The sequence below is a fragment of the Dioscorea cayenensis genome, chromosome 7 (genome assembly GCF_009730915.1).
Source record: "Dioscorea cayenensis subsp. rotundata cultivar TDr96_F1 chromosome 7, TDr96_F1_v2_PseudoChromosome.rev07_lg8_w22 25.fasta, whole genome shotgun sequence".
In the NCBI taxonomy this organism is placed as follows: Eukaryota; Viridiplantae; Streptophyta; class Magnoliopsida; order Dioscoreales; family Dioscoreaceae; genus Dioscorea; species Dioscorea cayenensis.
Window position 1 is genome coordinate 21,938,317 of NC_052477.1, and position 20,629 is coordinate 21,958,945.

At 32.6% G+C, this 20,629-nt stretch overlaps 1 protein-coding gene across 1 annotated transcript; it reads left to right on the top strand.

Moving 5' to 3' along the window:
• The first annotated feature begins 2,084 nt into the window (after positions 1-2,084).
• On the top strand, positions 2,085-2,739 carry LOC120265158. Its single transcript, XM_039273049.1, has 2 exons — positions 2,085-2,453; positions 2,524-2,739. Exons 1-2 carry the CDS (start codon positions 2,085-2,087, stop codon positions 2,737-2,739), a joined length of 585 nt encoding a protein of 194 aa, XP_039128983.1.
• Positions 2,740-20,629: the final 17,890 nt, after the last annotated feature.

A 20,629-nucleotide genomic window follows, 5' to 3' on the forward strand; every position in this document is an offset into this window, starting at 1 on the left:
ATATAAACAAACCAATTTGAGTGAACTTTCTAAATACACCGAACGTATTATGCACCCTCACCCTGCTTCACTTGTTAAAAAAACAACATGATATTTAATCTTTTTTTAATAGAAAATGATTTCATTTAAAAAAAATATATTATTTTACATAAATATAGTATATTGAAAATTCACATGGAGTCTTTGTTTATTATTTTGACATAGAGACCAGATTTAGCTTTTATAGGGATTAATTATTGAGTTGCTTGAACATGTCATTGTCCTGATGATGTTGTTTGAATATATCATTGTCCTAATGATGTTGCTTGAACTTGTATAGGGATTTATTATTGTTGTATTATTTATTGATGTCATTATTTTGTTGATGTTGCTTGAACTTTGTTATTTATTCATTTTATTGACGTTATGTTTCTTGAAATTGTATAGGGATTAATTATTGATGCAGATCTTGTTGTTGTTGTTATTATTCATGTTGCTTGAACATGTCATTTGTTGTTGTTATTAATGTTATTGTTTGATTTATTATTTTAATTGATTCTTTTCATGTTCTAAATATATTTTGTTTTTATTAGATGGACCATTTTGAAGATGATGATGAACTATACCTATTACAAGTGACAATTTTTAGCCGTGGCCTATGCCATGTTACTATGGTTGCGGAAGAAAAAGGCGTAAAAATTTGTAGAGAACCATCACGTGAAAGATTGGAAATAAGGAAAAATTATTTAGCTAGGTTGATAGATGGGAATGATGCCACTAGCATCAATATGGTTCGTATGAACAAGTCCACTTTTTAACCTATGTTGCATCTTACGTCGGAAAGAACTTTTGCGTGATACATTGCACATGAGCGTAGAGGGAGCAATTGTTAATGTTTTTTTGCACACCATAGGTCATAACCAACGCAATCGGCGTTATTGCACACTAATTTCTTAAGGTCAGGGGAGACTGTTAGTAGGTACTTCAATCATGTATTGTGGGCAATTGGTGAATTGCGGCATGAATATGTGCGGTCACCAAGTACACAAACCCAACCATATATAGCGGCAAGGAGTAAGCTATATCCTTACTTCAAGGTAGTATTATATAAGACATCAAAAAAATATATTTCATTAAGATTAATTCTAACATATAGTATATACTGTTAGGATTGCATCGGGGCCTTGGACGGGACACATATTCATGCTTCTGTCCCATTATCTGATGTAGCTGCTTTTCGGGGAAGAAAATCATACCCAACACAAAACGTCCTTGCAGCTGTTGATTTTGACTTGCGTTTTACTTATGTTCTAGCTGGTTGGGAGGGTTCTGCACATGACTCTTTAGTTCTTCGTGATGCACTTGAAAGACCTAATGGGTTAAAAGTCCCTGAAGGTATCTAACTTTTTTATTTTATAAATAGAAGGATATGGAATAAGTTTAATAAGATGATCCAACTTATTAAAGTTATTTTATCTCTTGAAATTAGGGAAGTATTACTTGGTTGATGCCGGATATGCTACAAGACCTGGTTTTATACCCCCTTACAGAGGCGTTAGGTATCACTTGAAAGAGTTTGGCTCACGGACACCTGCAAACCCTAAGGAACTTTTTAACTTGCGACATTCATCGGCACGTACCTCTATCGAGCGTGCATTTGGTTCTTTAAAGGGTCGCTTCAAAGTCCTTGCGTCTAGGCCTTTTTTCCCATTTAAGACACAAGCAGAACTTGTGTTAGCATGTTGTGTTTTACACAATTATATCCTTACAGGAGGTCAAGATGGTCTTATTCCATCTGAGGATGACTGGATACCGCAACAAACTTCACAAACTACCATTAGAGAGCAAAGGGAAGAAGCACAAGAGTGGGCCATTCGCCGTGATCAAATTTCAGGAGAAATGTGGGCTAATAAATAGTTATATATGTGTGTGTGTGACAAGCTTCTATGAATAATGTCGTATAATGACTTATTGTAAAATGACCTTGCCCTGCTTGTTGTCTTGCTTATTTCTTGTTTACATGGATGCTTATTGTCCCGTTTATTTTTTGTTCATGTGGAAGCATTAAACATTTATTTTATGTTTACATTAAACAGTGTTATAGAATGGACGGGTATGATGCATTTGAGAGCAGCCAAGCATCATCAGCTATGAGGACCACAACAACAACTTCAGGACACAAGAGGTGGACACCATCTGAAAGTCGTTATTTCATACGTTTCATGGCTAGCCAAGTTGAAGAAGGATTGAAAGTAGATAAGGGATTCAAACCACAAGCAATTCATGCCGCTATTCGAGCCATGAAACAAGCATTTGGTGTGGTAGTTACAGAAGCTAATGTGAGCAACCATCTCAAGACAATACGGAGAAGGTGGGCAAGGATAAAAAGATTGAAAGAAATGAGTGGCATGGGTTGGGATAACAACCTTAAAATGATTGTAATGGGCGAGGCAGAGTACAGAGACTATGTTCAGGTAGTTGTTATTATTATTTTAACATAAACATTTCAATTAATGTTGTTGATATTTATCTATTGAAATACAGATTCACCCTCAAGATGAGCCATACTTGAACAAAACAATTGAAGATCATGATCTTTTGGAGGCCATATGTGGTAATGACCAAGCCACAGGTCGTTATGCTGTTCAATTTGGAAATACTATTGGCACACAGATGGACTACAACACCGAGCCGAGCGAGTTCTCCCCTCTTGAACAATACAATGAATTTTTCTTTTGGGGAGACAAGTGCACATGGTAATACTTCGCCATTGATCCATAATCACGGCAATAACTACGATCCCACATCGACAACAAGCCCATAAAGAAAAGAAAGGTAAAAGCAAAGCGCAAAGGCCAACAATGAGGACAATGCTATTCGTGAATTAGCCATCACCCTCAAAGATGCCTTTGAGTCTCATTAAATCTAGCCCGATCATTGAGCTTTGCAAAAGATCTTTCAGCAGAATGTAAAAAGCTAAAAGAGTATGGCTATTCCACACGGCAAATTGGAATGGTGTATCAATACTTAATGGCTGATGATGCACGAGGTCGAATGTTCTTCGGAATAGATGATGAACTTCGCAAGATTTGGGCAGATGATTTCTTTGGTTCAATTGGCAGAGACCTTTGAGATACAAAGATGGTAATAAATTGTTCATTATAATAAGTTATTCCATTTACTTTCATGTTATGTTGTATGGGTTGTTAATTTTGTTGTTTTGATTTCTAGTGAATTAATAGATTATTTTGCTTGTAACAATGCAGACTCCCGGATTTGAGTTGTGACATGGCTAGCACTAGAAGTGAAGATGAAGAAAAAAATCTATTGTTGTTGTTAATTTGAATGCAACTATGAGTTTGTGAGACATTATTATGTTATTGAAGAGCTATGAGTTTGTGTAATGTTTACCTATTACGTTATTGGAGAACTATGAGTTTGTGAGACATTATTATGTTATTGTTATGTTTTAACTTTTTTAAGGGACAATGTTGTTATTGTTATGAGTTTGTGGAATGTTTACCTATTATGAGTTTGTGAGACATTTTTATGTTATTGTTATGGGTTTGTGGAATGTTTACCTATTATGTTTTAGCTTTTTGAAGGGACAATGTTATGTTTTAGCTTTTTGAATGGTGATTGTTGTTATGTTAAGCTCTTTTACAATTGATATTAAGCTTAGCTATTTGCATGATTATTGTAACTATTTAAATATAGCTCAGTGACACTTCAATTTCAACTTGATCATTGCTTATATACCTATTCCCATCAAATATTTAATTATATTAATTAAAATTAGTAATAATATTTATAATTAATAAAGTAGTTATTACCAACGTGGGCATTTTTAATATAATTATTAAAATAAAAATAAATTGTAATAAAAAACATAATTATATATTAAATTAAGTAATTATATCCATAATTATTTTTATTATTATTACTAACAAAGTATACCTTAAAGTGGGGGTAACCTCACCAAAGGTTTTCATATCCTACAAATACATCCAACCAAACACATGTTTTCAAAATCCAGATTTACAAATCCTTCCAAACAAACACAAAATTCTGAAATCCAGCATTTTCAAATACATCCAACTAAACACTGGATTTGACTCTCCTGAATTTTCAAATACAAGGATTTGTAAATACACAAATCCACTGCATTTTCAACTACATCCAACCAAACGCCCCCTAAATTTCAGCACTACCTTTGGACTTATGAGAAAAGAGAAACGATAGGGGAATTGAAACGTTTTTTAGAGATTTTGAGAAAGAGAAGTAGGGATTTTAAGAGAGGGGTTATGTCTTTTTTAGGGTTTTTAATTATATTTATATTTATATTTATTATTATTATTATTGTTTCTTTTAGATATGCTAAAATTTGATGATTATGTATGGATAAATCAAATAAAAATATATATCTAAAATATAAAAATTAAAAACAACTTATCCCCTTTAATAAAAAAATAAAAATAAAAATATTATATAGATCCGCATTTGACTTAATATCAATTTTATTTAATATACCAATTTTATAGTTTTAATTTTTTATAAATAGTGCCGATTAAAAAAAATCAAGTGTGGATTCATCACAAGTGTGATTATTGTGATTTTTTTTTAATCTCATATAAGCATATAATGAATTGATTATTAATACTTTAATTGTGTATGTATATATTTATTAAAATCTTTTGCAAATTATGTAGGGATAAATTCAATAAAAATATATATCTATAATATAAAAATTAAAAACAACATTTCCACTTTAATTAAAAAAATAAAAATAAAAGTATTATATATATCCGTATTTGATTAGAAATATTATTTATTATTATCGCTTAATAACAACAAAATCCGGCTATGGCTATGACCGTTTTTAGAGGCAATTATGATGTTTTTCTTAGACGAGCCATTGTGCCCCTCTGACCAATTAATGTTATTCAGAGAATATTACGATTTTAAGTTAATAAAATTTTAGAAATAGACAAGAATTTAGAGATTTTAACTTTAAAAAAATATATATATACAGTAAAAGGCTTTTACTTTTAAATTAACAATATGTTTATACTATTGGACACCATTAAAATTATGTTACTTTATATAACAATATTTTCTATACAAAATTTGGTATATATTCTATACATTGTAAATAAAATGTATGATGGAGATTGTTGGAAATTTTCAACTTCTAGCGCCATGCATATAAATTAAATGTGTGTGGGCTATTCTTTATTTAAGCCCAGCTAAAGCGATTTAATTAAATTCTTTAATGGGTTAAGGAGTATAATTGTTATGAGGTTCATGTGGAGACCAATTATAATTTTCAAATTAATGACGCCAAATGGAATAAAATGTAATTAAAATAACTAAAGGAGTCATACTTCCCGACCCATAGATAAGATTTTGAGAAAGTTTTAACCATCCCATTAGAGAGAACAAGGCCCTTTTATAATGGAAACACATAGTAAATTGGAAGATCATACCATATCACACAAATTCTTGGCTATTTATTAAGGTATGCTTTTACATATTTAAATATTTATTCTGTTGATGAGTCATGGATTATGTTTCATAGGGTTTCATGAAACTAGCGATTTTATGTCTCAATTTTGTGATTCCCTAAACTATATTAATTTTAATCCCATAAAGTGGTACCCGAGTCCATCCATGAACAATTCCATAAAATTTAGATTGTTTTAGAGATTTACCTGATTTGTTAAAAAATTTCAAATTTGTTAAAATTCTTTTAGAATATGGTGAAATTTTTTCAAATCTATTAAAGTTTTGTTCCAATATATTGAAATCCTTCCTACGTCCATTAAATTCTTTTCAAATGTGTACAAGTTCATGACTCCTATTAGGGGCAAGCCCCTAATATTAAATACCCTAGACAATATCATGGGAATCTCCGATTAAGAAACAAGTGTGAATGAGAAATAACTTATCAAACATAGTAATTTTTTATTTAATTTCAAAGATGAATATGAACACATGATCATAAGCGAGAATACAAAAGTAAGAGAGCTATTCTCTAAGAGAGGTTAACGAGAGATTTTTTTAAAAGAGGGCTATTTTTATCATGCTCTTCAAACCTTAGTCAAGCGCTCTTAGCTCCTTTACTGAAAGTATGTCGGAAGATCCTTTTAACTCCATGAATGTGACCCTCCTCGATTTCTTCTTTTTTATATGTGGGTTTGTGTTTTGACATATCGCTTAGTTCTCAAGTTGCGGCCATTCTACATTTGTGAGTTGCCTGCTTGGTCATCTTTGCTTCTTTTGTCACTGAAGACTTTGGCACCTTGTGCTTGTAAAATCTCCAGCTCCTGGACTTGTGAAACTCCTCAAGTCTTTGGCTTCTTGGTGCCTTAAAACTTCAAAGTTGCATTTCTCGTTTAAATGATAGATTTAGGTCTTAACTCTTCAATGCTTTTGAGCCTTGACAATTTGATTTTTTTTTTTTTAAGTTATGACATTCAACATGGTTAGGTCATTAACTTGATAATTTTGACTTGCTTTTAAAATGGATCTCAAACTCATTTTTTTTCAAAAGAGATCTCATAATGGGCTTTAGGAAAAGCTTTGCCAACTCAACTTTTTCAATAAGTGTTGACCAGAGACATTTTTTTCTTTGTTTGTGAAAATTTTCATTCATTTTTTTCTTCCTTTCATTCATTTTTTTTGTTTTGAAATTTTCAATTTTTTTACTCTTCCTTTCATTCCAAGAAAAGATTTTTTTTCACCTCTTTTCACTCTAACGAGTGTCAAAAGACCTCCAAGCGAGCTTCAAGAAAATCTTTGTCAACTCTTCTCTTTTTTTTTTTAACGAGTATTGATGAGAGAAATTTTTTGTGAACTTTTCATTTTTTTCCTTTTCTTCTCTTCCTTTCACTTCAAGAAATTTTTTACCCTTCTTTTCAGTCCCCTTATTTCTTTTACTCCAATGAGTGTCAAAAGACCTCACAGTGAGCTTGAAGAGAGTTTTTTATTTATGAAAATTGCTCTTTATCACAAACGTGTCTAAACCTCAAAGTGCCATTAGAGTATTTCATGAAAAATCCTCGTTACCCCAAGAAAGTCAAGACTTCGAGGTGGAATTACAGAATTTGTGAGAATTTTCTCGTTACCCCAAGAAAGTCAAGACTTCAAGGTGGAATTAGAGAATTTTTGAAAAATTTCTCGTTACCCCAAGAAAGTCAAGACTTCAAGGTAGAATTTGAGAAAATATGAAATTTTCTCAAGGCTTCAAGGTGGAATTAGAGAAAATTTTATGAAAAATTTCTCATTACCCCAAGAAAGCTAAGGCTTCAAGGTGGAATTAGAGAAAATATGAAAGTTTCTCGTTACCCCAAAAAAGCCAAGGCTTCAAGGTGGAATTAGAGAAAATTTTATGAAAAAATTCTCGTTACCCCAAGAAAGCCAAGGCTTCAAGGTGGAATTAGAGAAAATATGAAATTTTCTCGTTACCCAAGAAAGCCAAGGCTTCAAGGTGGAATTAGAGAAAATATGAAATTTTCTCGTTACCCCAAGAAAGTCAAGATGGAATTAGAGAAATTTCATAGGATTTTTCTAAAGGAAACCTGCAAAGAAAATTACTAGAATACCCTTGCTAAATTCATCCATCATTCATTATCATATCTTCTCTCTTTTTTTAACCTCTTCATTTTTTCTTTCTCTCTTTTTTCTCATTTTTCATCTCTTCCTTTTTACTACTCCCTTCACTTTTTTCATTATTTTTTCTCTCTCTTTTGTTTAACCCTTCATTTTTCATCTCTTTTTTTTCCTTACTCACCCTTCATTTTTTCCTTCTCTCTTTTTAAACTTACCTCTTCATTTTTTTTATTTTTTTCCTTTTCTCTTCTTTTTTTTTCCACTCTTCCTTCATTCATTTTTCCCAATTTTTTTTACTTCATTTTTTTAATCATTTTTTCTACCAGAAATGCCCCTCACCAATAAACTCATCACTTATCATTTTTTTTTATAACTTTTTCCATCATATTTTTTTTGTGTAGTAACACTACTAGAATAATAAAATAAATAAATAAATAAAACCGGCTCTTCCATGCTTCATGCTAACCATTAATAATTTTTTTATGGACCATAAACCATTAGTCTTTGCTAGCTAGGGATTTGTATGTTGAGCTTCTCATCCTAAATTTTGTGACTGTTACCCTCACTTATACTCTCAAATATTCAGAGCTTTCACTCTAACCTCTAACTCACATGCCTTAATTTCCAAGTACTAAACCAAACAAACAATTCAACTAGCAAGTTCAAACTCACCCTATCATTATCAACAAAAGCAACTTCACCCATTTTTTTTTCAAGTATATGTGAGCAACAGCTTCATTATTTCAACTAAATCAATTTCTTCTACGGTTTTGCCTCTCTATATACACATGTCGTGGATCAACACTGTATGTGTTCATTCGGCTTTAATTTGGTCCATTAGTTTTCATCAGCCAAAACATCTTGATAGCCTCTTGCCTTCGCTATGCTCTCGTCAATCCCTCAAGCATGCTATTATGAACAAAAATATCTATCTTGAATCCATTATCGTTCATCTTATTCTAGATCCTTGTAGCTTCAAACACATTCTTCATCTTGCAATATCCGAAGAGGAGCATAGTGTAGGTCTGGAGATTGAGCAGGTACTGATCTTTCATCTTTGCAAACAAGGAACTTACTTCTTTGCCAAGCTTAACTCTCGCTAGCAAACCAATCAAGCAGTTGAAGGTCTCGACATCCACTTTGAAACTGAACTTCTTCATGATCTTGATTGTGATGAGCTTCTGTTTGCTTAATTCTTCAAGCGTGGCCACCATGGTTTCAAGCATCGGAGGAAGTAGTAGGTGGGCCTGTGGGCATACCAAAACCAATCAAGGACGCCAATCACAACAGGTTCTTCAATATGGACGCTGCAGTCATCCGGAACAGCCTCCATGTTGCCATCACGAGAAGTTCGTTGATAATTATTCAAACCCGATCAATATCCGAAGAGTGCCCAACGGCGGTACGATCCGAATCAGGATCCGAATTAGAAGAGATCGGACCATCGCCAGATGAGAAGGAATGTGGGAAGGATGAAGAGTATATCTTTTTTTTTTTAAGAAAATCCCTTTTTTTTTATATTTACAACCCAGGAAAAACGCTCATTTTTGCATGTTCATAAAAACAATGCATGCTAGCTTTGATAATCTATTTCATAGAGGCCAAGTATCACACGTGAATGGCATGCATTTAATCTTAAAAAAAACATATGGCATGAGCGGTGGGTCCATGTAAGCCATGGCATGAATGCATATGCTCAATCATGCATACATAAAAAGACTTTTCTCTTACCATATATATATATATATATATACATTTATTTCTCTTATTGTGTATTTCTTGGGTGAAAATGGATAGTGTACCTTGTTGAACAAGGTGGGAGAAATTTTTAGCTATCCGATGATCTTTCTTCTTCAAATTTTTTCGTCTCCTTCCTCGTAAAGAACCAAAACTTCTTCTTCCTTTCCTACTCTTCGTCCTCTTCTCTTCTATTCTTCAACTTTTTTTCTCCAAACTCTCTTTTTCCTCCTCCCTTCTCTCTCTTTTTTTCTTCGTCTTTTTTTTTTCTCCTGTTCCCCGAAAATCCTCAACACCCCCGTCATACAAGAGATTTTTTCCTTTTCAAATTTTTTTTTTAAATTTCAAACTTTTATTTCAAAATCCAGTCTTATCCACTCCTTTTTTTATTTTTTTTATTATTATATTCTCACTTTTTTTTAAACTTTTTTTTTAAAATTTTAATTATTATTTTTTTACACCATAATCCGAAACGTGACACCTTTTTATTTTGGTCCTCCTATGTTTTTATTTGATTATTTTTTCTAAAATTGATGTTTGCAAAAGTCTATATAAACAGTTACGATCTTCCTATAAGGAATTATTTGATAATTTGTGAACAATTTTGATAGAAATTGTTGTTTATAAATCAAAATGTCAATTTTAAGCGTTGGTTTGACACTTGCAATAATTAATAATCATGTTCTTTCAGGTTTTCCAGCGCTCATCACTTAAAGACATAGCGTTGGGTATAGTAAGAATTTGTAAATGGTTATCCAACATTCCAATTGAATTGGTTAAAGCAAGATGTGACCAAAGTTATCTCTCTTGTATAGATTATTCATGAAGAATGTTCAATGTTTGTGTGTATGTATATTTATGCGAATATTAGCTGGCCTAAAGGAAAATTACTATTTAGAAAAGTTAAATACACACTTGTGGTGATAAATATGAGGTAATTATAAAGTTTTACGTGCCAATAATAATTTGATCCAAAAATAGTTTATTATTGGACATGATTTATTGATTATATTTGATCATAACAACAAGATCACCACTCCCAATTAATATAATTGTCCAAAGTGTTGAGATTAATATTGTGCTAAGTATCTTATGATGAGTGTTGCCATTGTTTGAATTTGTTTGATTATTATTTTACTGCTAGATATTGATGTGTGTATAATTGTTTGTTTATTTTTGTTTTTTATTTTTTTCAACTTTTGTTTTCACAATATCTATTAATATCAATAGCATTCCTATCCTTTTTGGAACAAAATTCAAGGATTGGATAGAAAATTCTCTTATTGTTCTAAGCTGCATGAATCTAGACCTTTCACTTTTGATTGAGCAACCCCCTTCTCTTTTGCATGAAAGTTCTCTTAAAGAAAATAGAAACATTGAGAAGTGGGATCGCTCAAATCTCATGAGTCTGATGATCATTAAGCACATCACTCCTGAGTCATTTAGAGGTGTGTTATCTGAAGAGATAACTAATGCTAAGGATTTCCTAGTAGAAATTGAGAAACATTTAGCCAAGAACGATAATGCAAAAACAAGCATGCTTTTGCAAAGCTTGATTTCTATGAAGTATAAAGTCAAAGGAGATATAAGGGAATATATTAAGGAAATGTCTCATCTTGCTTTGAAACTTAAGGTATTAAAACATGAGCTTGCATCTGATTTGCTCATACATTTGATATTGATCTCTCTCCCTGCATAATTAAACCAATTTAAGGTCAGTTATTATTAGCAAAAGAAGAAAGGAACTCTTAATGAGCTTATTTCATAATGTGTTCAAAAGGAAGAGAGATTGAAGCAGGATTGAACACAAAGTGTCAATTTAACAAGCACCTAGAAGAATAAAGGCAAAAAGAGAAACAAAATTAAAGCTGCTAAAGATTCACCTTCCAAGAAACAACAACAAGATAAAGAGATTTTTTTTATGGAAAACCTAAACATGTGAAGAAGGATTGTACCAAATATCATGTATGGCATGCAAAAAAAGGTACATCTTTTACTTTGGTCTATTTTGAGGTAAGTTCAGTACCTAGAAACACCTGGTGGGTAGATTCCACTTCAACCACTCACATCAATGTTTCCATGTAGGGTTACCAAAACTGCCAAAAGCCAAATAATGTTGAAATACACATCTATGTGGGGCAATGGAAAATTGGTAGAAGTGGAGGTAATAGGGCATTTTAGATTGTTATTACATACTGGTTACTATTTGGATTTCATAGACACTATTATTGTATCGTCTTTTCGGTGGAATTTGGTTTTTGTTTCTCAGTTGGACAAATTTGGTCATTCTTGTTTATCTAGAAACAAGTTATTCAGTTTGTCTACAAATGCAAATGCCATTGGAACTAGTTTTCTTAATATTTATGACAATATATATACACTTGATATTGTTGAATCTTACATTGAATCAATGCATACAAAATTAGGTGGTATTAGACATAAAATTAATAAAGAATATTCAACCATTTAGTGGCATAAGCGCTTTGGCCACATCTCTAGAAATAGAGTTGAACGACTTATGAATGATGGAATTTTAGATTCTCTTGATTTTATAGAATTTGATGTTTGTATTGAATGCATTAAATGAAACATACCAAAACAAAGAAATCAGGTGTCTTTAGAGCAACAGATGTTTTATAATTGATTCATACAAATATCTGTGAGTCATTCCCTGTAGTTTATTGGAATGGTCAACATTATTTTATATCCTTCATAGAAGATTATTCAAGATATGGGTACCTGTATTTTGTTCATGAAAAATCACAACCTATGGATGTGTTTAAAACGTTTAAGGATGAAGTTGAGAACCAACTCAACAAAACAATTAAGAGTGTCAAATCTAATCATGGTAGGGATTACTATGGTAGTTATGGCAATTCAAGTTTACCACGTCTAGGACCATTTGTTAAATTCCTAGAGGAACGTGGAATAGTCCATGCCAGGATCACCTAGAATGATCGATGTAGCTGAAAGACAAAATAGGATTCTTATAGATATGATGAGGTCTATGATTATCCATTCTACCTTACTAGAACCCCTCTAGGGAGAAGTACTCAAAACAACGACTTATTTTCTAAAATAGCGTACAACTAAAGCATTTCTATATTTGGACATGTTGAAAGCCTAGTCTAAAAATTTCCATATTTGGGGATGTTCAGCTGAGGTTAAGCTTTTTCAGCCTAAATGAAAGAAAAATTGGACTCCAAAAATAGTAACAAAGCTACTTTTATTGGCTCTACGAGAGTTATCTAAGGAGTACAAATGTTTATGATCCCCATGACTTAAGAAAATTTTTGAAATGGGCAGCGCAACATTTTGAGGATGTTGAGTTTGGTGGGAGAAATAAGGTTGGAAATATAATCTTTAAGGAGATGGAATCAGTTTCAGTTCCTATTGTAGCTTTTGATAATGTGCATGTTTCTATAACTGTCATTGATCAAGAAGTTTATTCAAATCATTAACCAGAATATGGTGAACTCCCATTCATAATAAAGTAAGTGTTCCTCGAAACAAACTCAACAACCCTCAAGAATTAGTACCATTAAGGCAATCAACTAGAGAAAAGAGAAGTGTTATTCCAAATGATTTTGTTGTATTTCTCATGCAACATGAGGAAAGCATTGGAATGATGGAAGATGATCCAATTAACTTTCATCAAGCCATAAAAAGTTCCAATTCTCAAAAGTGGATTGAATCCATGAATGAGGAGTATAAGCCTATGCAAGACAATAAAGTTTGGGAACTTGTCCCATTACTAGAAGATGTTAAACCCATTGGTTTTAAATGGATATTTAACACCAAATGGGATTCTAAAGGTAATGTGGAAAGGCATAAATTTGTCTTGTTTCTAAGGGCTTTACTCAGAAGGAAGAAATTGATTTTAAAGAGACTTTCTCTCCAATTTATACGAAAGACTCTTCTAGAATAGTCATGGCTCTTGTTGCACATTGAGACCTTGAGCTTCATCAAATGGATGTCAAAACTACATTTTTCAATGGTGACATTGATGAAACAATTTATACAGTGCAACCAAAAAACTTTGTATTAGGTGGTCCAAAGAACATGGTTTGCAAATTGACAAAATCAATTTATGGAGTGAAACAAGCTTCCTATCAATAGTACTATAAGTTTCACCAAGTTATTGTCTCATTCAGTTTTGAGACAAATGTTTTAGATATAGGAATGCCACAAGTTCAGTGGGAATAAATATATATTTCTGGTTTTGTATGTTGATGACATACTACATGCCACAAATGATAAAGGAATGTGATATGACACACACACACACACACACACACACACACAAAATCTATCAACGAATTTTGAGATGCCAGATATAGCATATATTTTTAGGATGTTAGGTAGACATTTAAGTTACACTGGAATGGATCATGGAAAAGCAGTCAAATGGGTTATAAGGTATTTGGAAAGAACTAAAGATTATATGCTCACATATAAGAAATCAGATCATTTGTAGATCATAGGGCATTCCAACTCTTAGTATACTGAATGCTAAGGCAGCAGAAGATCCACATTAAGCTACATTTGCTCACTGGTAGGAGCTATATAATAGAAGAGCGCTAAGCAAACAATCATAGCGTTTTTCACAATGGCAACAAAATTTGTAGTATGCTATGAGGCATCTAGTCATGGAATTTGGCTACAAAATTTTGTTAAGGGGCTACACATTGTGGAGAGTGTTGAAAGACCACTCAAAATATAAATTGTGATAATAAGCCCACATTGTTATATTTCAATAACTTCAAGAGTTTATAGAAGGCAAACCATATTGATATTAAATTCCTGGTTGTAAAAAAAAGAGTGTAAAATGGACAAATATCTGTAGTGTGCATTGAGACAAACTCCATGATAGAGGATCTTCTTACAAAGTGATTACCATCCAAATTCTTTCATAAGCATATTTCTTACATGAGTGTTAATTTATATGAAGATAACTTGTTATAGTGTGACTTTGTATTGCTTTATATTTTGCTCGCTTTTATTTTTGTCTTAGGTTATGTCCATGCGCTTTAGATACTTTTCTAATTAAAAAAATAAAGAAATTTAATACTTTTTAATTCTATTAATCTATGTTAAAGCATTGATCTCAGTAAGATAAAGTATGACAAGTTGGAAGTAGACATGTACAGCTCACATTTCATGTAATTCCCCGCTACACACCCATAATTGATCTAAGTGATTTAGTTATTTTGTATGGGTGACCATTGATAAATCTAGTTGCGCTAAATGCAACAAAAGTCGTTTTGGTCCAATATCAATATAGGTAAAGGGCGAGATTGTCGGGATATACTCCAAGCTTAAAATAGCAAATCAAGGAGCTCTCATAAAGTTTAGCACATTTAAATTTATATATGTGGTCCATTAGTAGATTATTGGAAATTTTCAACTTATAGGGCCACACATGAAAATTAAATGTGTGTGTGCTATTCTTTATTTAAGCCCAAGTAAAGTGATCTAATTAATTTCTTTAATGGGTTAAAGAGTATAAATGTTATGAGATTTATGTGTAGAGACCAAATATAATTTTCAATTTGATGAAGATGTAATTAAAATAACTAAAGGGGTTGTGGTCCCCGATCCATACATAAGATTTCCATAAAGTTTTCTCCATCCATGTCAGAGAGAACAAGACCCTTTTGGAGTAGAAACATAGTGAATTGGATTCAAGTTCGCTTCAACATATTTAAATATTTATTCTCTTGATTTTTCATGGATTGTGATTCTTAGGGTTTCATGAGATTGGATATTTTGGATCTCAATTTTGTGATTATGTGAAATTTATTAATCTTAATCCCAACAAAATAAATAATACATATAATTTGTCAAAATATAGAAAAAAGTCCCTCTATTATTCAAATCATGCCCTTGTACTCCCTCTAATATAAAGTCTGCCTTTTTGGTCTTTTTATTTTCATATTTAGGAATTTCAGTCCAATCATGAACATCTGTTAGCCCATCCATCTAGTGTTTGCTGATATGACATACTTAATATAAAAAAATTATTTAAAAAATGAGATAAAGTTAGAAGCAATATTAAAATATTAATTACTAAGTTTTTAGATCCATTCTTCTTTTGGATCCGAATCCAATCCCTCTAAATCCCTATCACTAAGGCGATCTAGATTGTGAAGAACTCTCGCCGATCTCCATCCTTCCAACTCTGGTGATCTCCATACCCACCTGCGCAATGGCTTCCACCACTATTGCAGGAGTAGCGGCCTTCCCAAGCGGCTCCACCACTCTTGCGTTGGGCTTTCTCAGCTTCTTGAGCAAGGTATACCTCTCTCCTTCACCACTCCTTTCTATGTATGAATTGGCATTTTAGAGTATCTAATTAAGCCTATTTGTGTTGTTATATCTATTATATATGATGTACATAGTGAAATGTGAGGTTTGGTTTACATCTGGTATATATTTAAAGGGATGTGCTCTAGTAAGACCCTCATCCCCTTTCACAATAGTTTAATAAATCTTTATTTAGTTCACCATGCTTATTCATGCTTGATGTAGTGGTTTCTACATATGACAAATGTGTGCAGGACCACCTTGTATATATAATTATATGTGTCTACATATATAGAGAATTAGATTTCTCTTCAAGGTAGTAACTTAGGTCATAAAACTGCCTAGAGCACAATATGAGTTAGTCTTGCTATTTAAAAAGTACTGGGCACCATAATTGGACCATATGTTCAAACTTAGGACTTTTTATGAAGCCATGTACTTCTTTTACGATGTGAATCAAGTGTGAATTAATAATAGAAGTTTATTAAATGCCTATGTAATTCCTTGAGATCTTCTTTTATTGTTGTTTGAATTTGTTCTGTTAGTGCAACCGCACTATTTATTGGCATGATTTGACACCTAGACCAAGTGATGTGGCAACCAATGTGACAAAGCATAATTGATGATGTGGCAAGTATGGTGACATGGCAAGATGACTTGGAGTGCAAGGCAAACATCTTGAAGATCTTGGTGGAGCTATTTTTAGTATGTCTACAACATGGAGCCAAATATCTTAAAGATCATGGTGAAGCTATCTTAAAGATCTTGGTGGAGTTATTTTTGGCAATGCATTATATTTTGAAGACAAGATCATATCAAGACCATACTTAGAGAGATATGATTGAAGATTAAATATGGTGGAGCTTAATTAAATAAAGATCTATTCATGGTGTGAATGAAGACTAATAGAAGATATGATTTGAAGAATCCTTGATGAGAATCATTGAAGTCTATTAACGGCAAGATTTGAGCACCAAACTTGGGTGAATTGAATATCAAGTTTGGAGAATCTTTGAAGACCAAATTTAGGTGGATTGAAGACTAAGTTTGGCAAGTTTCGTGAAGACGACAGGGACGTGAGCCCCCTTGCAGGGACCGCGTGATGAGGAACCCGAGGAGGTATGCTAGTTCCGGCGATCGGGATCGGGAGATTTGGGCGCATCGACTCGGACTAAGCATGACCCGGGAGGTTGATGGGTCTTGAGGTCGTCCCCAACGTAACGGAACTCAGTCAAGTCGCAGATCAGGGAGCCATGTTGCAACTTATGTTACAACGGGAGTTGCATGTGACTAATTTTAGCGGGTGTTTTTAAATTAGTAGCCGCGGAGATTCTAAAAGAGGTATGTGCTATATTTGGGACGTTGAGGCGTCTATATAAGCTACCTTGCTCGTAGATTGTAGGTGTGACTCTTGAGTGACTCTTGGAGGAGAGTGTGTAAGCACCAAACAATCTAGAGAGGGTAGTGATCTTTATTGTTGAGAGTGTGAGTGACAAGTGTTTGTACTCATCTATTTTTATCTCTTTTAGTGGATTGTTTATCTCCGGGGCTTGGACCCCGGACGTAGGGCGAGTGGGCATCGAACCGGGTTACCAACGTTGTGTGTCTCCTTGTGTTTGTTTGTGTGCTTTTTCTTTATTAGTTTGTGTGAGACTTCTATGAGTGCTTAAGTGCTACTTAATACCCACAAACCACACTGGAGGAACTAACAAGTGGTATCAGAGCTTTGGTCACCGTTTTCACTTTGGTTTCAAAGTCGGCGAGGTCCTAACAAGTTCCATTGATGGCCGGAAAAGGAGGAGCTTCCGTCACACGACCACCGTTGCTAAATGGATCCAACTATCCATATTGGAAGACACGCATGAAGGCGTTTATCAAGTCCATTGATGAGAGTGCATGGATTGCTATAGAAGAAGGATGGTCTCCTCCTACTCTAGTTGATGAAGATGAGAACATGATCATGAAGAAGAAAAGTTGTTGGAGTGTTGAAGACATGCGCAAAGCTAATGCTAATGGAAAAGCTCTCAATGCAATTTTTGGAGGTGTTGATGAGAACCAGTTCAAGTATATTGCAACATGCGAGAGTGCCAAGAAAGCTTGGGAGATTCTTCAAACCATTCATGAAGGGACCAACTTGGTAAGAGAATCTAAACTCCAAATACTAACAACTATGTTCGAGAGTCTCAGGATGAGAGAAGAAGAGACGATAGCCATGTTCAATGCAAAATTGATGGACATAGCAAATCAGGCCTACCAGCTCGGCAAGGAGTATTCAGATAAGAAGCTAGTCCGGAAGACACTTAGATCTCTCCCAAGAAGATTTGATGCAAAAATCTCAGCAATAGAAGAAGCAAGAGACATCTCAACTATGAAACTGGACGAGCTGATGGGGTCTTTGCAAGCATATGAGATGAACCTCAATCCTGAAAGAAGAGTAGAAGATATAGCCTTAAAAGTTGAAGCAACAAAGCAAAAAGAACCACAACAAGCCATTGAAACAGATAATGAAGATGAAGATGATAATGATGTTGTTCTCCTAACAAGAAAGCTACGTGAGATGGTCAGAAAATACAAGACACAAGGCAAGAAATTTCAAAGAAAAGATGATTTAAATAAAGAAAAGGAAGAAGCTGAAGATCATCGCAAAAAGGAAGAAATTGAAGATCGTCTCATGAAGATCAAGTGTAGAGAATGTGAAGGCTTTGGGCACTATCAAGCCGAGTGTGCTAATACTCTCAGAAAGAAAGGAAAATTTGATATTTTGACCAAAAAAAACAATGACTTGTAATATTGAATGATAGAAACTTTTCTTTATAATGTTTGCTAATGACAATTGAAGTAAATAAAATGACACTAAATACAAAATAATGGGATGAAGAGGGGTATATATTGAAAAACAAAAAAAGTAAAAAATAATCTTTCATTTTATTTTTATTATTTTAACAAAGAAAAAAAAGCTTGGGTGTTTGGTTAGAGGGATGACATTCTCTACCACCACATGCATCTTCAAAATTTTTTAGCATGGATTCAAACAAAATAAATGATAAAAAAAATACGAATAAAATCTTCTTTGTACTTAGTGGTTAAAAAAAATATTTTGAATAAAATTATCAAAAACATGAGTAATAGTTATCCGTATTCGGGTGGGAGATCTCTATTGGCTCGGCTTTATGACACCAAACTATTTATATATATATATATATATATATATATAAATGGTCCGTAAGTGCCCCCCATGTAGAGGGGGGCACTGGCCGGTTAACAGGGCCCGGCAATTTGTGTTGACCTGCCGGCCGGGTTGGCCAGACCGATCCGGCAGGTCACGGGTCACGAATCACCTTGGGGGTTATTTGTTTAAATAAAATTGTAAAATATAATTTAAAATAAAAAAAATATGAAAAAAATCACAAAAAGATTTGGGATAGTTGCCATTGCTTTTATAGGCAATTCATATGGTCATTTTTTTTATCCTAACCGATGTGGGACTAAATGTAAGTAGTATAAAATACATTTATTGTTTATATCTTTTAGTAAAGAAACAATGTCAACTCAAAATACATTGATAGATTGGTTAGAATGATGTTGTTATAAGTGTGTTGGTGTCATGAGGCTATAACCTTATCAACTATTATATATATATATATATTGCCATAAATTAAATTAAAGTTTTAAATTTTTTTAAAATACTTATGATAATTTCAAATAAATTGAAATAATAAAAAACTTTTGTAGTTATTAATTCATTTTATTAAAAACTTATTATATAATGTTTTATAACGTTTTTAAAACTGGATATTAGTTGATGGGGATTAAATTTAAATATATTAGAGAACCATTAATTTTATTTTTAATATTATAAAATAGCTAAATATAGAAATGATAAATCTAACAAATTTTAAAATATTAATGGTTATGTTATAATATGACAATTGTTAATATAATCTTATAATTGATATTTTTGTCCTAATTTAAATTTTTTATCAAAATATATTGTTAATATGAAGATTAATAAAAATTTATAGTTAAAAATTTTATTTTTATAAACTATGTTGTAGGAAAAAAAATTTTAATGATATGTTAAAATTTTAATTTAATTATTTATTAATCAAGATTGAGTATTATGATTTTAACTTAATAATATGTTTAGGATTTTGGAGGTTATATTAAAAGAAATACATAAAATTGTTGTAGAACGAATTATACATAATTATGGTTTAACCACCTAATTATAGAAACCAAATATGATTATGGTTTAAGATTTTAGAGACAACATTACAAAGATAAAAATATAATAACATGATGATGCCCAATGTTTACTTATATCAATTATAAGATTTTAGGTTATATTTACTTTGCATAGACAAAATACAAAAAATATTTTTTAATTAATTAATATTCACTAGTTATATATATATATATATGATTATAATAAATCAACATCAAATGTTGGATGAGTTGGTTAAAGAATGCCTCTCTCAGGTAGAGGTCGCTGGTTTGAACCCTCTAAAGACCGGTTATTTTAATAAAATTTTTGTTAAAAATTAAAAAAAAAATTATCAACCGACTGGATTGGAAAACCCCAACCCGTAATCGAACCACCAGCTACAGTGCGGGCTGGTTACGGGCTATCGGACCGGCCCACTAGGTCAGCTGATCCGGCGGATTTTGTCGGGCCGGGCCAAATGCGTATTTCACTAATTGAGTCTCTAATTGGAATCTCCTTTAAACACAATGTACATGAAAATCAGTGGCATATAGGGCATTCTCCTAAACTAAAACTTTCAAAATACAGAGCATATAGCGCATTCTCCTAAATTAAAACTTTCAAAATATAATTTAATAAAACGAAAAATTATTTATTAGCTCTTCCAACTTTTCAAATATCCTCGGCAGTTCCTCTGACATTTCAATTTTCACTACAGTTTTTCCTTTTTCAGTTTACTTATTTTTTAGTCCCTGCATCAATTTATTTTATTTAAAAATTCAATTTTGCTTA

Bases quoted from the DNA above. Each gene is read 5' to 3' on its own strand.
- LOC120265158 (XM_039273049.1), top strand. From the start codon at position 2,085: ATGGACGGGTATGATGCATTTGAGAGCAGCCAAGCATCATCAGCTATG. The intron at 2,454-2,523 runs GTAGTTGTTATT...ATTGAAATACAG, and splicing joins AGTACAGAGACTATGTTCAG to ATTCACCCTCAAGATGAGCC.